This window comes from Bactrocera tryoni, chromosome 2 (genome assembly GCF_016617805.1).
Source record: "Bactrocera tryoni isolate S06 chromosome 2, CSIRO_BtryS06_freeze2, whole genome shotgun sequence".
Classification (NCBI taxonomy): Eukaryota; Metazoa; Arthropoda; class Insecta; order Diptera; family Tephritidae; genus Bactrocera; species Bactrocera tryoni.
This window is the reverse complement of record NC_052500.1, coordinates 52,741,366-52,756,567: the sequence shown is the minus strand read 5'-3', so window position 1 is coordinate 52,756,567 and position 15,202 is coordinate 52,741,366. Positions and strand designations below refer to the sequence as shown.

The following is a 15,202-nucleotide window of genomic DNA, read 5'->3' as shown; positions in this document are numbered from 1 at the left end:
TCAAATATTGTAAATGGTTTGCTAAATTATGTATAGGCTTTATGAGTATTGAAGACTACGACCTCATAGTTGTCAAAAATAGGTTATTACGAAAACATCAAAAACCTTACAAAATAATTTTGGACGACCAAAAGCTAATGTTTATTGAGAAAGTTGACACTCGAAAGCTATGGACATAACTTACATGACTGAAGCCTATTATTTTAGTAAAAAATCCATTAAAACATTTATCGAAAATTTGCTATAATCTATATATCGACTTCGGCGACATAATAGATTTATCGAAAATTGGGTACAATCTATACATACTTGTATATCGACCAACACTTATTATATTGAATAATAAAAGCGAATTTAGAAATCGTTAATTTCATTAAAACGATACGAACCTTTTATAACGGTACCATCTGTTTTGCGTAATTTTAAAGTATAAGGTATGTTTGAAAAGCGGATTTTAATAATCAAAGTTAAAGAAAGTTTGATTTCAGTGGAAGCAGAGAAGAAACGTAAAAAATCATCAGAATCAAAAATGTTGATAAACCAAGAGGTACATATATACAGGAATATGTATTGGCATAAGTAAATGTAATAAAACACCGATATCCTTTATTAGAGTGTTCCATTTCAAGAATCGTTCGAATAAAAATCGACTGAAAAAGTCAAAAAATATATACATACATACTATACGAGTATAAGCAGAATTCTATAGTGTTCATCAGTCAATATTAAAAACCTTAATGCATTTATGGCTTCTTACAAAATCCAGCACTCATTCGCAGCCGGTCGAAAACTTGTTTGCAGAAAACAAAATGGAAGAAAGTCGAGAAATATTACAAACATATCGGTAAGATCAATATAAAAACAAGTGTGCTTTTTTCAATTCCATACAGTCCAAAACCTTGCACCAACAACCTGACTGATTGCAATTTTGTCTCAAACGATATTCGCAGCTTTGAAATCGGTTTTCTGCGAATTTCGGCGAGTAAAAGTGCGTATAAAAAATTAAGACCAAATATATACAATATGTATATCTATATATATACATATGTATATAAATATATTTGTAAGTAGTTGCATGTGCACTCTTCTCTTCCTCTTTCGCACTGCATTCTTGAGAAATGTACAGTTCTTTCGCTGAAAATTACAAAAGAAATTTTGCTTTGCAAAAAGCCGGTTTTCAGTGACTCTTTCAAACTGAAGCATCTCACGGTGAAACAACGGCAAAAGCAATTTTAATTATATACCCTGAACAGTATAGGGTATGTATATTAAAATTGCCACGAAGTGTGTAACACCAACAAGGAAACGTCGGAGACCCTATACAAGTAAAGTAGATATATGTACATATGTACATATGTACATAAATGATAAGCGTGACGAGCTGGGCTGATTTAGCCATGTCTATTCGTCTGTATATACCCCAAGAGGCCCTCAGTTTTTTCGAATATCAATTTAAAATTTTACACCCGTCCCGTTTAACTCCAAGAAGTAGCATATTTGTCGAAAGCGCCGATATCGTATCTTATAGCATACGAGTATAACTGTCATACAAACTAACTGATCAAAATAAAAATTAATTTCTTTTATGCTATAAAAAATGCAAATGTGCAGGGTATTATCGGCGCAGCCTCTTATTTTTTTCGTCTGCCATGCTGCCAATTTGAATTAAACATTTTGAAACAATTAATTTATTAAAAAAAAGATGATAATTTTTGGTATTATAAAATCTATAACTGAATGAGGTTTACATGCATTTTATCTTATTATATTCTTCCGGAATACTGTAAACTAACGGGTTTTATGACGTCTACCGGATAATTTAATATGCGCATAATAAGCAAAATGCTTGCTGATTTCTTTAGAAGCGTGTTCGTTGAACTTCATGTTTGATATTTGGAAAGTAATCAGCTGCAATCGGAGAAAATCGGTGAAATAATTCCGCAACAAGTTTTGAATGCCTACTTCAAAAAATCACTTAATCGTTTATTTACGCAATTATATGTATTTATGTATGTATGCATGTATGTATGTATGTATGTACAAAATGTATATTCCAAAGTTTGCCTCATCCAAATATGGTATACACGCTATAAATGCGAGAGAAACGCTTCTTAAGGAGAACGAAACAATGGAGTTTTTGTCATAAAAGCAATGCTCAATTTTATTTTGGATGATCACTTTTAACTCACTAAAAAGGTTACACTTTTATGCATTTCTTCATATATCGATATGTATATATTTATGCATATGTAAGTATATATGGATTTTGTACTCGTACATTTAAGCGCAGGGGCTGTATGCCTTCTTATGACGTTATTCATATGTAAATATTTTCGGTTTAATTTCAATTGAAGGCTGAATGCAATTCATGCATTTATATAAATATACATACATATATGTATGGGTATATTGTTTTTGGATAATATTAAATTTTTCGCACAATTATGCATATATCGTACTATATTCGTCACGAACAGCCGCAGCTGCCATAGCGCTTATGACGTTTATTTACATATGCTGATTGATTCTTTGAAGATCAGTTTTCACACCTAAACCAATTTAAATGATTTTCGGAATTTACTTTAAAAATATAAAAAGTATATCGCTCCAATTATTCATGATGATCAATAAAGCATCTGTTTGTATATAATTTATCATTTATATTTGGAAAAATAGCAGAATTTACTTTAGAATATGCGCTGTGAAAAACTTTACTCATTTTATTTGCATTTAATTTTATTTTCAACTTTAATTGTATTTCCAATAATAAATATAGCGCGACACAATTTATTAACACTGTTTATTAAAATCTGAATTCTATCGTTTATGCACATTAATTGATTATACTATGTACGCCCGTTACTATTTAGATTTGTATAATTGATTTAAATCAGTTGTTGCTCAATCGCTTCTGTTTGACGGCTCGTGGCTACGTTCAATTAAATTATTTCATTTTTGGTAATTGCCGCAATCGAAATGCTTCAATTGTTAGATAATTTTAAATTTAGCAACAATTGTTTCCAAAAATAATAAAGACATATCGGTCAAATCACTAAAATATACATAATAAAGTAAATTCTCATAAACATACATATGCAATATGAGAATAGAATGATTAAGTTAAAGGGTGTGTCAATTTAGTTTAGAGTTTATCGTATTTAAAGAAAAATGTTTATTCTGACAAAAAGTGCTTGTAAAGAACGCTTAAAGATTTTATCATGAGAAGTTCACTTTTGTAGGGAGATTCATCGATTCTTCTTAAAGGAAATTGAGATATGAGATAATCAATACTACAATTTTGTCTGTTTTCTTTGTACAAATTTGTAATTTTATCTTCAAATGAAATATAAAATTGCGTTCGCTAACTTTAAATATATTTATTAGTCAGTAAAGGCTGGTCTAAACAATAACTGTTTATAAAAATATTTATAGTTTACGTTCTAGTAATAATTGAATATAATTTCCATGAGAACTGATTTTTCGCAAACTGAAATTGAATTGTTGTCTTAGTATTACCAGATCAAATGGTCACCTGGACGAAAAGACAACATTTTCAAACAAATCTACAGCCAAAGTCATGGTAAATGTGACGGCGCATTTTCGTGGTGATATATCCATGAATTTTCTGTCTACAAATCCAGCCTCAAAACTGCTATGTAGTATTCCTTATTGGCCGTTTGACCCTGTGGAACGAATTCACGATAAGCCATTACATGGCAATCAAAGAAAACGATTAGCACCACCTTGATTATTGACCAACTTTTTCGTGGTTTTTTTCGATTTCGGCGGCATAAACCGATATTTTCACATGTATCGGATAAAAATAATAATTCTCTATAAAATAAGAATCGGGATAATTCCAACATGACGTCAGAGAGTATATATAGGAACACAGTACAATAAATATTATTTATTAATTAACACATACGCCTTCAATACTCTTAAAGTTATATGTATACTCATTACATACATACATATGTATGTAGGAATTGGATTCGTCGTGCGCTCATTAAAGATGAGAAAGAGCCATTGGGAAAATATGAAATGCGTATGAGGGAATTAAAAGTTAATTAACTTTATATAATATTTAGTACCAAAAAATAAAAGAAGTAAAAGACATATACATACTTATGATACATTCACCATATGAAGAGTTAAATTAATAGATAGATTAGTTGCCACCAAACGGCTGAAGGCATGATATTTGAAAGATTTTTTGCCTTAAAAATGAAGGCCGATATTGATGTAAGCTGCCTAAGTGCTGTGGATGCATGGGTATGTCGTTAGAAGAACGTCCTCATAAAATTCAGAGATCCCACAATCTGCGCCAACTACCGTGGGATAAGCCTCTTTAACATCACGTATAAGGTTCTATCGAGCGTATTGTGTGAAAGATTAAAGCCCACTGTCAACAAACTGATTGGACCTTATCAGTGTGGCTTTAGACCTGGCAAATCAACACCTGGCCAGATATTCACCATGCTCAAAATCTAGGAAAAGACCCGTGAAAAAAGAATCGACACTCAGTACCTCTTCATCGATTTCAAAGCTGCCTTTGACAGCACGAAAAAGGGCTGCATTTATCCCGCGATGTCTGAATTTGATATCCCTGACGTTGAGCAACACCAAAAGCTCCGTCATGATCGGGAAGGAGCTTTCCGAGCCATTTGATACCAAACGATGTTTCAGATAAGGCGGCTCCCTTTCGTGTGACTTCTTTAACCTACTGCTGGCGTCATTGGCCTTAACAACCGCGCCGTTAATTCTGCTTTCTCCAGAATGGATAAGACAGCGAATCAAATCGGTCTGGTGGTAAACGAGGGCAAGACGAAATATCTCCTGTTATCAAACAAACAGTCGTTGCACTTGCGACTAGGCTCCCACGTCACTGTTGACAGTCATGACTTCGAAGTTGTAGATAACTTCGCCTCTCTTGGAACCTGCATCAACACCAACAATAACGCCTCGAAATTCAACGCAGAATATCTCTTGCCAACAGGTGCTTCCTACTAAGTAGACTAAGTAGGCAGTAAAGTCCTCTCTCGACGAACAAAAACAAAACTCTATAAGTCACTCATTATTCCCGTCCTGATATATGGTGCAAAGGCATGGACGATGACAACATCTGATGAGTCGACGTTACGAGTTTTGCGGTCACGGCGAATATCGGATTCGACGACTGTTTGTTTGATGACAGGAGCTATGAGCCTTACGAGATATACGACGACATTGACATTGTTCACTGAATTAAAAGACAGCGGCTACGCTGGCTACATCAAGTCGTACTAATGGACGAAAACCCTCCAGCTCTGAAAGTATTCGACGCAGTACCCGCCGGGGGAAGTAGAGGAAGAGGAATACCTCTACTCCGTTGGAGAAATCAGGTGGAGAAGGTTATGGCTGCACTTGGTGTCTCGAATTGGCGCCACATTGCGAAAAGAAGAAACGACTGGCGCGCTGTTGTTCACTATCAATGTGTTAGACCTAAAAAAAGGATAAGATGGTTTCCAAAGTTTTGAAAGAAGGAAAGAAGAAATTTTGTGTGGAATTTTCGTAGATTTTTTAAACATACCATCTATAAAAATTCTATAAAGCCTTACTTAAAATGCCGAATATCTCGAGAAGTATTAATGATAGCAATTTTGACATCGGACCTTTTCTATAAAAATTTCCTACAAGTTTGTCAAATACATTTTTTCTATAGCTCTTGTCATTTACGAGATATATATAAAAAAAATGCGAAATCAAGTTTAGACCCCCGTACTACCTCGGCGGTGTGAGTTTCGACTTTGTCGCAATGGGCTTTTTTAGAGAGTGTTAAATTCTGAGAAATAAGTGTCTAAAGTCAAAGCGATGCCATAAAATTCCTCTGAGCTATAGAACTTTAAAGATAAAAAATCACGATTGTGCTGCATTTTCTATGGAACATTTTTACATGCCTCGGTCCACTCCTTAATGTTAATATTAAGCGCTCAAATTTTCAGGGAATTTTTTTAGGATATTTCCAAGGAAATTTCATGACGGGAGTGAAAAAAATTAATACTTCAAAAAAAAAAAAAAAAAACACCCTAGTAGGTATATAGGTAGTAGGTATATATACAGGTAAATTCAATCAATGCAAGACTAGCTGTGGATATCATATTAAAGTGGTATAACCGCTTCATAATATATCTTCATTTGTTTATATGTACAAGTATTCATCATTTCGAATCTTTAAACTACTATGTCGGTCTGTTCGATTAACATCACTTTGTTTTGTCGACACGGCAAGCTTTAAGAAATTATTGGTTAAAAATTGGTTTATATTTAGTTTATGATGAGTCCGTTAGGTTTCGTCGAAAAATCAAACACGCGTCAAAGTTTCGAGTGCGTTAAGAACCATAACGCTCATTCTGATCACGATAACTATATAATTGAAATTTATTTTAATGTTTTCTTTGTGCTCTTTTAATATTTAATCATAAGCAATTATTACACTTTTTATAATTAAAATTGATATGCAGATAACTTTCATTTAATGAATTTGGCACAATGTTAACATTAGCAAATTGACTCACTTTCAGTGATCATATGGTTCAGCTTTGACAGGAAATATGATAAGTCTGAAGAGACACTTTAAAACAAAATTAATAATAGGCTAATTGCTTCGATTTAAATAAGTGTGTGGTGCTATCTATGAATCACAATTATAGCTATGGTTTCATATGTCGATATCTATGGGACATTTAATAATTGCTTACTGAAAGTAATTAATTCGAAATTAGTTTGTTCGGTGTCACGTAAGTATCTAACCTTGAAAATTTTGTATTATCTTCAAAAATGTGTTATTAAACAAAAGGATGGATGACCAGGTTGTAAAGTACACATAGCGTTTAAATAGAAAAATTAAATAGCGTTTTTCAATCAGGTGATTTCCCTACGCCTATCATGTCTATTTCGCAAAATCTAATATCAATCGATCAGACTTGCGTGTCTTTAATGCCGTCGCACAAAATAATAAATCTATTATAATACCTTTCAAAAATTTTTATTCGAAGTGCAGTGTGCAATTTCACACCACACCAACCCATTTACCAAGAATACCATAGTTCACTTTCTTTTATCAGGTATTAGTTCCGAAAATCTTTAAGACGACATTTTGATGTATTGACTTTTGCAGTTATCAACGCGATTCAGTAAACCAATTTATATCTAAAACACATAAAGACCCTGTCATACCTACATTACGCATTTATATTTGCGCAATCACCAATGCGATTTAGAATAATTCATTTATTTTCTTTTTTATTTCTCCATTGTAAGCATAGGCCAATATCTACCTTGAGACATTCATCATTCATTTCTTAATCAGAAGTAATCAACAACAAACAAACAGAAATAATAAATATTGTTATTATTATTTTTTCAATAATCAGCTGTGTTAATTACATTAACATTTACAGTGAGATGTCATTGCTCAATTAATATTGCACTCTCAAATTTATACTTTCGCGAGCCTTCAATTTTATAACTGTAATAAAAAAAAATTCCATTTATGGTATATAATTTTGTATGTGACAGGAATTTGTTCTTGCCCTTGCTTTTTACTTTCATATATAGTAATGGTATGTATATACATACATATGTATGTATGTACGTATTTATGTCTATATTTTATACAATGTTCGAAATGTTCTTGATAAAGTTGTTTGTATATTGGCACTCAAAATGGGTGTGTTGTCTGGAAAAATTTTATTTTGGGCATAAAGGTCTCGAATTGAAGCACGAGATGCTATTAGAGCGAATTTATTATGTATGGAGTTCCTCAAATGCTTAAGAAGTTCGAAATAGTTTCTAACTATTAGAAAATATTAAAAAAATATATGCATACTTACATTGTATATATGCGTGTGCCTTATTAAATATATTAATTTTAAAGTTTTGCTTAAAAAATTAGTTTTAATTCAATTTATACTTGAATATTTTAAACTTACAAGTACATATGTATGTATGTACTTATTAATATTTTTGTCAAGTAGCGGTTGGTGCCGCTGTGTGCCCTCATTCAACTCAACTCTACTAAACGAATACAGTTTTTACAGAGATGCAACACCCATCAGCTAGGTGTGTTCCTTTTACCCACAGGTTCCACGCCCACACATTTATCTTTGATAATAATACTGCTTTTTAGTCACTAAAACTGTCTGGATACCTGCTCACAGTAGAATAGCCAAAAACTGTAAAGCCGATGCTTGCTTAATAGAGCACCCATACTCATATTCCATCATAATAGGAACGAGCAAGGGTTCCATTGTCTTCGTGCATTAGTACGCTAGATGTAGGACCTCCCGTGTTGGTCAGCAGCCACCACTCGTGGAGTTGCGAAAACCTTCTGGATCTCTTAGTAAGGTTTACATCGCCGCAGTGACAGATGCCCTAACTGTACACTGACCCATTGGCAATCACGCGGTGAGACCAAAGATTATGGAATATGCAACTTGGAAAAAGATGAGATGGAAAAATTCACCAACATCTCATCAGACTAAAGTTGAAGCATCTCGGTTGCTATACATTCTACAAATCCGTCGAATTGGCTGGAGTTGATATTAGCCGCCTCAAAAAAATTGTGGCAGACTCTAGCCGTTTTGTCGATATTCGATGGTCTTTTTGATCCATACCCACGAGTTCTGAATATCACAACGGACTGGCGTGAGATTATTCGTGGCCTCACGAGAATCAGCATATTTATCTAACTTAACCCAGCCACTAAAATCAGATTAAATGCTGGTGAATCGAAAAAAGCTTTCTTATATTATGGTATGGTGGTGTTTTCAAATGATTTTTTTTTTTTGACAAAAGTGGAAAACTCTACCATGGAACGTACATATGTAAGTGCGTACAGAAAGTGGCTATGATGCATTTTAATTATGTAGGGTATGGGAGGGTGCTGGTGTAAAAATCCTAAGTTACTTAGTACAGGTAAGTCTATTTCTCTAGTCCATTTTGTTTGATTTTTTTTTTTTTTTGACAAAAGTGGAAAACTCTATGACGGCACATATGTATATAAGTAAGTGCGTGTCATTTTGTTATCTTTTATTTAAGGGTTAAACTTTTTACTTATAGAGTACGATGTCCCGAAGAAGTGAGACATTATTAAGAATGAAAGCGGTCTTAGTTGCGTAAGTCAAAAGAATACAAACATATAAATTCACTGTGCATGTAAGTAAGTAACAAATAGAATTTGCATGATTTTTTAACGCTTATATATATATACTTATGTATATATTTCAATCCTTAAGGAAATCTAAAAATTCTAACTTATAAGCCAAGATGTGCATTAATCAGCAAAAATATTTTAGAATTTGGTAGAATTCCACCAGATAGAATGAGTAATTAAAATATTTAATCAGTTATTGAATTGTCCTTATTGCGAAACAATTAGACAAACACATATGTATGTATATACAGACATATGTACATATGTATACTTTGATCCATCTTTAATTTTGACTAGACATTTCTTGCAACTTTGACCCAAAAGCAATAGAGATAATGAATTTGAAAAAAAAATAAATAAATAAATTACCTATAATTTCATTTGCAATAAAATGGAAAATTTTGAACTGGTTTGTCTGTATAAGCAATCTTCAGTTATTGTTGCTGAAAATGCCAATCATATAAAATAAAATGATGATCTATTGTCAAAACAAATTATTGGACTTTAGCAGGTTTCCCATTAAGTGCGTTCAAATTGATTCATAATTTATAAAAAAATTAATTAATTTAAATCAATGCCTAGACAAACATTTGCTTAAGTGAGATTTTTGAATTGTTATTTTCAAATTTCTTTCAAAAGTACCTATTCATTTTTGAGCAGAGATTATAAAAATAAATGAAAGCCCAGTTAAGCTGTTTTGCTATGGAATTTTTCTTATTTTGAAAAAAATATATATATGTACTATATTTTAATTTATTTTGTGTTGCAAAAAACTTGTACCCATGCTATGCAGACATCAGTAAACAAAACTAATGGAACATAATTATTGAGGTTAACTCTTCGTTACAAATTTCAAGGGAAACTGTCTAAAATAAAATATATTAATCTGAAAAAATAAAATATTCTTATGCGTAAGTTTATACTCGTAGTGTTTAATTCTAATTATAACTTAGTGAACCCTTGGAGTTATCGAATATATCTTACATATGGGCATACATTTGTTCGTTGCCTTTTTTGCCTATCTATTACTCATTTGCAAAAATTTTTATTTTATATTTGTTACTTTTCAATTTTCTAGTTATTATACTAAGAGTTCAATTTTAATGCCGAAGGAAAATTCCAGACATAATACTACTAAACCATTGTTATCAATGGTATTATTTTGCGAAACTTATGCATATGGATTTTTATTCGAATGTTCATATAAATGTAAGTGTAAATAACATAATTAGCACCTTTTTATGAATAATTGTATGTCCAATTTTAATAAAGAAGAAACGGTAATTTTTTGTGCGTTTTTTTTTTATGAAGAAAGTGCTGGTAAGCAAATAAGCTAGACAACTCCCATGAGTCAGTGGTTTTGAAAAAAAGTTCTTTCTTTACGTGGATTAAGGTAAAGGCATTTTTGAGCTATCTAAATCTCAAAAAATAGATAATTAAGCCATAACGCCTTAAAGTTTAATTTACGCAAGCAGCTGACTCACATAAAGGAAATGAGAAAATACTTTAATTTTGTTTCATTTAAATGTATACATATACATATGTGACCTGGTCTACGAAAAGGGAGCTAACGTGCGAAAACTAGTTTTCTGGGAAACAGCTGTTAAAAATAAACATCTCATCTTCCATCCGAATCAACTAAAAAGTGAAAATTGAGTTTTTGGTTGATACCTAAGCCCCCTTTCCCTAGACCAGGTCACATATATGTATATTTTTTTTGCTTTTGCTTTTAGGTTACAGAAAATGGGAATATTTGAACATACAATATAAAAATTATTTATTAAGGGGTCAGTAGGGTAATCTGGCCTGTTTTTTTACATTTTTTCATAGAAATTTTTATTCTACAATAGAACTTTTTTCACATATCAAGAAGTATATCGTGAAGTGTATGCACAAGTTTTTTCGAAATTTTTTGATGACATCTGTCTGAGAAATGGTTGGGTGAATGAGATGCGTTTTCTCACTGGCGGACCCGATTTCTCATGTTTGAATCATCTGAAACACAAAAACCCAATTTATTCTTAAAAAATACGTGAATGGCTATCGTCCCTACTAGAATCATGAAAAAATGTTGATAAAAAAAAAGTTAAAAAAAGTTTTTTTTTTTAATCTTTCCCCGTGTTTTTTTACATAAATTTTGTCATAACTTGTCAATAAATTATAAAAAATTATGAATCTAGTAGGGACGATAGCCAAGCGTTTTGTGAACATTAAAAAAAAATAAGCAAATCGGTTGAGTAGTTCGACCCGCATCATGTCCGCCAGTTTAAAAAAGTGTGTTTTGAGAAAAACGCGTTTAAAGTTTGAGGTGTGTACTCCGAGCGCTCCGAACGTCGAGCGGTGTTACTATTTTTGGCCTTTTTCGAAACCTTCCAATGGTAAAGTGGCTTTATACATTAATTCTAAGGGTATAAGGGAACAGAAAATGCAAAAAAAATAAAAAAAAAAAGATTACCCTACTGACCCCTTTAAAAAAATTGTTCAAAATTGTCCAGTAAAGGTTAATTAATAAATTTTTTTGTATTATTAATTTAAATAAATTTTATTATGAATTAAAAAATAATAGCATTTATTTTAATAAAATAATTTATATTAAATTAAAAAAATAAACCCAACCTAAAAATAAATGTGAATTTCGTATTTCATTTTAATCTACAACAAAAAAGCTTTTCTTTAAAAGAATCGGTGCAATTCACCTTTATCTCAAATTATTTTTTCTTAAAATTTTGTTATATTCTCTTCTTCTTTCAATAAGTTTCATCCAATGTGATTTTGATTGCAAATATTATCGAAAAAATCAAAAAAATCTCTCTCATTTCAAGCCGTTCAAATTGCAACAAACTTTCTTAGTGATAATATTCAGCATCAAGCTATAATTGTTTCTCTGTATTGTGCATTTAATAACAAGTATAATTGTTTCCTTAACGTATTATATAACACCTGTAAAAAATCGTTTAGATTTATTCTAAAGTTCAATAGAAACAGCAAAGGTTGTAATCGTTGTCGACTGCACGTTTAGTCACGAGATGCATAAGTACATTCACGTCTGGACTTAAGTATGCGTACATCTATGGCTTTATATTAGGCGGGGTCGATTTTTGTTCGAAGCAGAAAATTAGCACATAGAATTAGAAATCATAGCATTAAAAGAAACTATGGAATTTTTTGATTATTGTTTATGGATTTTTCTGCTTGTGATCTTTGCCTAGAGCTATACATATGTATATTCATATATTTTTGTACATATGTATTTCAACATGAATGGCCAAATAATGTTTTTCATGGAACTACGTTGATGATATTTGAGTTTCGTATTAAATGCTTATCTTTACATAAGTTCATTTTTGTTAATTAATAATTTAAAAAAATGTCAAGACATTGAAGTTGATTGTAAAAGTTCAATTTTTGTTATTTTAACATAATTCAATATGATCTATGTAATCAGGTCTAATTAGTGTAAATATTTGTATATTTCCAATAATTTTTCAATATTATTTGAACACATTTTACGCCATAAAATATTTCAGAAAAAATATGATGGTCAATAGGATGTCTTATCGTTAATAATTTAGCAAAAGCGAACATCATTGAAAACTTTCATGCTTTTCGATACTAAAAATTCTGATAAATATTAGAGTATGATAGTAGAATTAAAATAAATTAAAAGCTGAAAAAGCTTCATATATGAAAAATATTCACTAACTGAAAACGTTGAAAAAAATACTTTAAGAAAAATATAATTTTTTTCACATAAAAAATAAATAGTCTTGTTTATTTCGTAAAGCTAAAATGATTATGAAAAGTCCGTTTAAAAGCAGTTAAATAAATTGTTATGAATTTGTTAAGTAGAAATATTTATTATTTATATTATTTCCTGCTCCAAAAAGCCATAGAAAGTTACGCAATACCGCAATACCGACTTATACGGGTTAGTAAGTAATTACATTACATAATTGTATTATTTTAATGAACTCTTTTCTCAAGCACTCCCATCAACTCACCAAGCATTACTTAGAATTCTTTTAAAAAACCTGAAATTTTGCTTCACGCACAACCCAAGCAATTAAACATTAACATACCAAGCACGGTTTTCTTATTAGAAATATGTATGTAATGCAATAAAAATTGTATTATTGTCGAATATATTTCTGTGTCTGCGAATGTCGTACTTTTTTTATTATTTTATATTTAAATTCTGAACAGGGTATATTAAAATTGCTACGAAGTTTGTAGCAGCCAGAAGAAAACGTCAGAGACCCTAGGAAATACATAAAGGATCAGCGTGATAAGCGGAGTCGCCCTAATATTTTGCACATTCTTTTCTTCCAAAGAAGCTGCTCGTTTGGCGGAATCGCAGATATCATAACGCTATGGCATATAGCTGCCATAATACCTAAACCATCCAAATCAAGTTCTTGTATGCAGAACTCTTTCATTTTCAAGATATATTCACGAAATTAAATTCATATTAAAAATAAATATGTGTTTTAATCGATTTTCAAACCCAACTATTTGTAATGAAATTTTTTCTCCTATAAATTCTTGAATTCGTTAATTAAAAAGCGCATGCCTAATGTACATGGGTGTGCTATATATGTGCATATGTACATACATATACATATATGTAAATATGTTTCGTGCATGCATAATACATATTTACATATTTACAGCAAACATTTAGCCACATGAAACAAGCAAATGTGCGCGCACAAAGTCGTGTTTATGCAACCGATCGGCATTTAATGCCATAGAAGTGAAATCGCCAGCAATGCAGCATGCATTATGCGTCAACTGTCCGTCTGTCGACTACAGCTATAGCGAGCGCCTATCAGGCGAACAAATAATCACTTTGCACAATCGCACGCGACAAAGCGCGACATAGAAGATAAGGTGTAAGCAAATGTTATGATTTAATTTTTTCCTGCTTTCTATGTACACACATTCACATATTCTCTTATTTATGACAGACAGATTGTGACTGTTTGCCTTGGGAGAATGTTTAACCTTCAAACCAATAAATATGCTAGATCTGTGATGTAAACTCGACTTACCATTTTCAGCGGTGTAACCCCAGTGATGTGAGCTCATTTTTCCGACGTTTCGTGGGTGGAACTTTTTTAGTTTGATTTACCTAAAATGTCGTAAATATTAGTACTCTGTACGGAACAGACACTTTCTCAGCAAAAACAACAAAACAAATCACTTCTACAATATCAACAACCGCAATCAACCGCAATAAATAACAATAATAGTACAAATAGTTACGCCGGGCAAACGAAAAATAAAAACGTTTTTAGTGAAAAAACAAAAACTGGGAGCAGTTGTTGTTTGATATTTTGTTTCTTTTCACAACGGATGAGATGTTGTTTATACGAGAGCAGCAACAAGTGAATTGAATTGAATTGTTTGATTTCAGTTAGCTTTAATACCGCTTAATAGACTCTTACGAGTATTTAGGTGGCGTCGTGTGATCAATGGAAAGTGTAAGTAGAAGTAGAGAGCCGCGTTTACGTTTCGTTGAGCGACGGAACACAATGTGCTAAGACGTCTCACACGTTTGTCTGCCTAAAGAAGACTGTGCTGAGTGTTGAGGGTTGTGTGCCGTTGTCTGCTTGCACTGCAACCGAAATGAATTAAAAAATTAAGTCAGTCACACACATCCAGTCAGTCAGCCAATCGGCTAGCCTGCTAGTCAGATAGTCTGGCGTTCGTTGGGGCGCGCTGGAATAGTGAACGTACGTATGTACATACATATAATCAGAATCTACCTGCTACACACATACACACCCATGCATTTGTATGAATTTATTTACGTATGTAAATATTTGTTTGTGTGTATGCGTATATGCTTATAGGCGGAAATGCGGGCGAATAACCGAATGACTGACTGCTTTTACCCTCGGCGAGCATGAAATAAACGTGCTGCGCAACGCGCAGTAGCAGCGACAGTGTTTCGGAAACGCATCGCATACGCTTTCGTGTCGTGGGAAGAATCGTTGGACATGG

At 32.2% G+C, this 15,202-nt stretch overlaps 1 protein-coding gene across 2 annotated transcripts in view; it reads right to left on the bottom strand.

Annotated features, from left to right (window-relative positions):
• LOC120768634 (carbonic anhydrase) overlaps positions 1–14,798 on the bottom strand; it is a 32,176-nt gene extending 17,378 nt beyond the window's left edge. The window contains exons 1-2 of one of the 2 annotated variants that reach the window (XM_040095401.1): positions 14,626–14,798; positions 14,248–14,327 (exon numbers count right to left, since the gene is read on the bottom strand). In XM_040095401.1, coding sequence (XP_039951335.1) covers positions 14,248–14,284 — 37 coding nt within the window. In that variant the 5' untranslated portion in view covers positions 14,285–14,327; positions 14,626–14,798. The remainder of the gene's footprint in view (positions 1–14,247; positions 14,328–14,625) is intronic. The other variant, XM_040095400.1, reaches the window with a different exon arrangement.
• Positions 14,799–15,202: the final 404 nt, after the last annotated feature.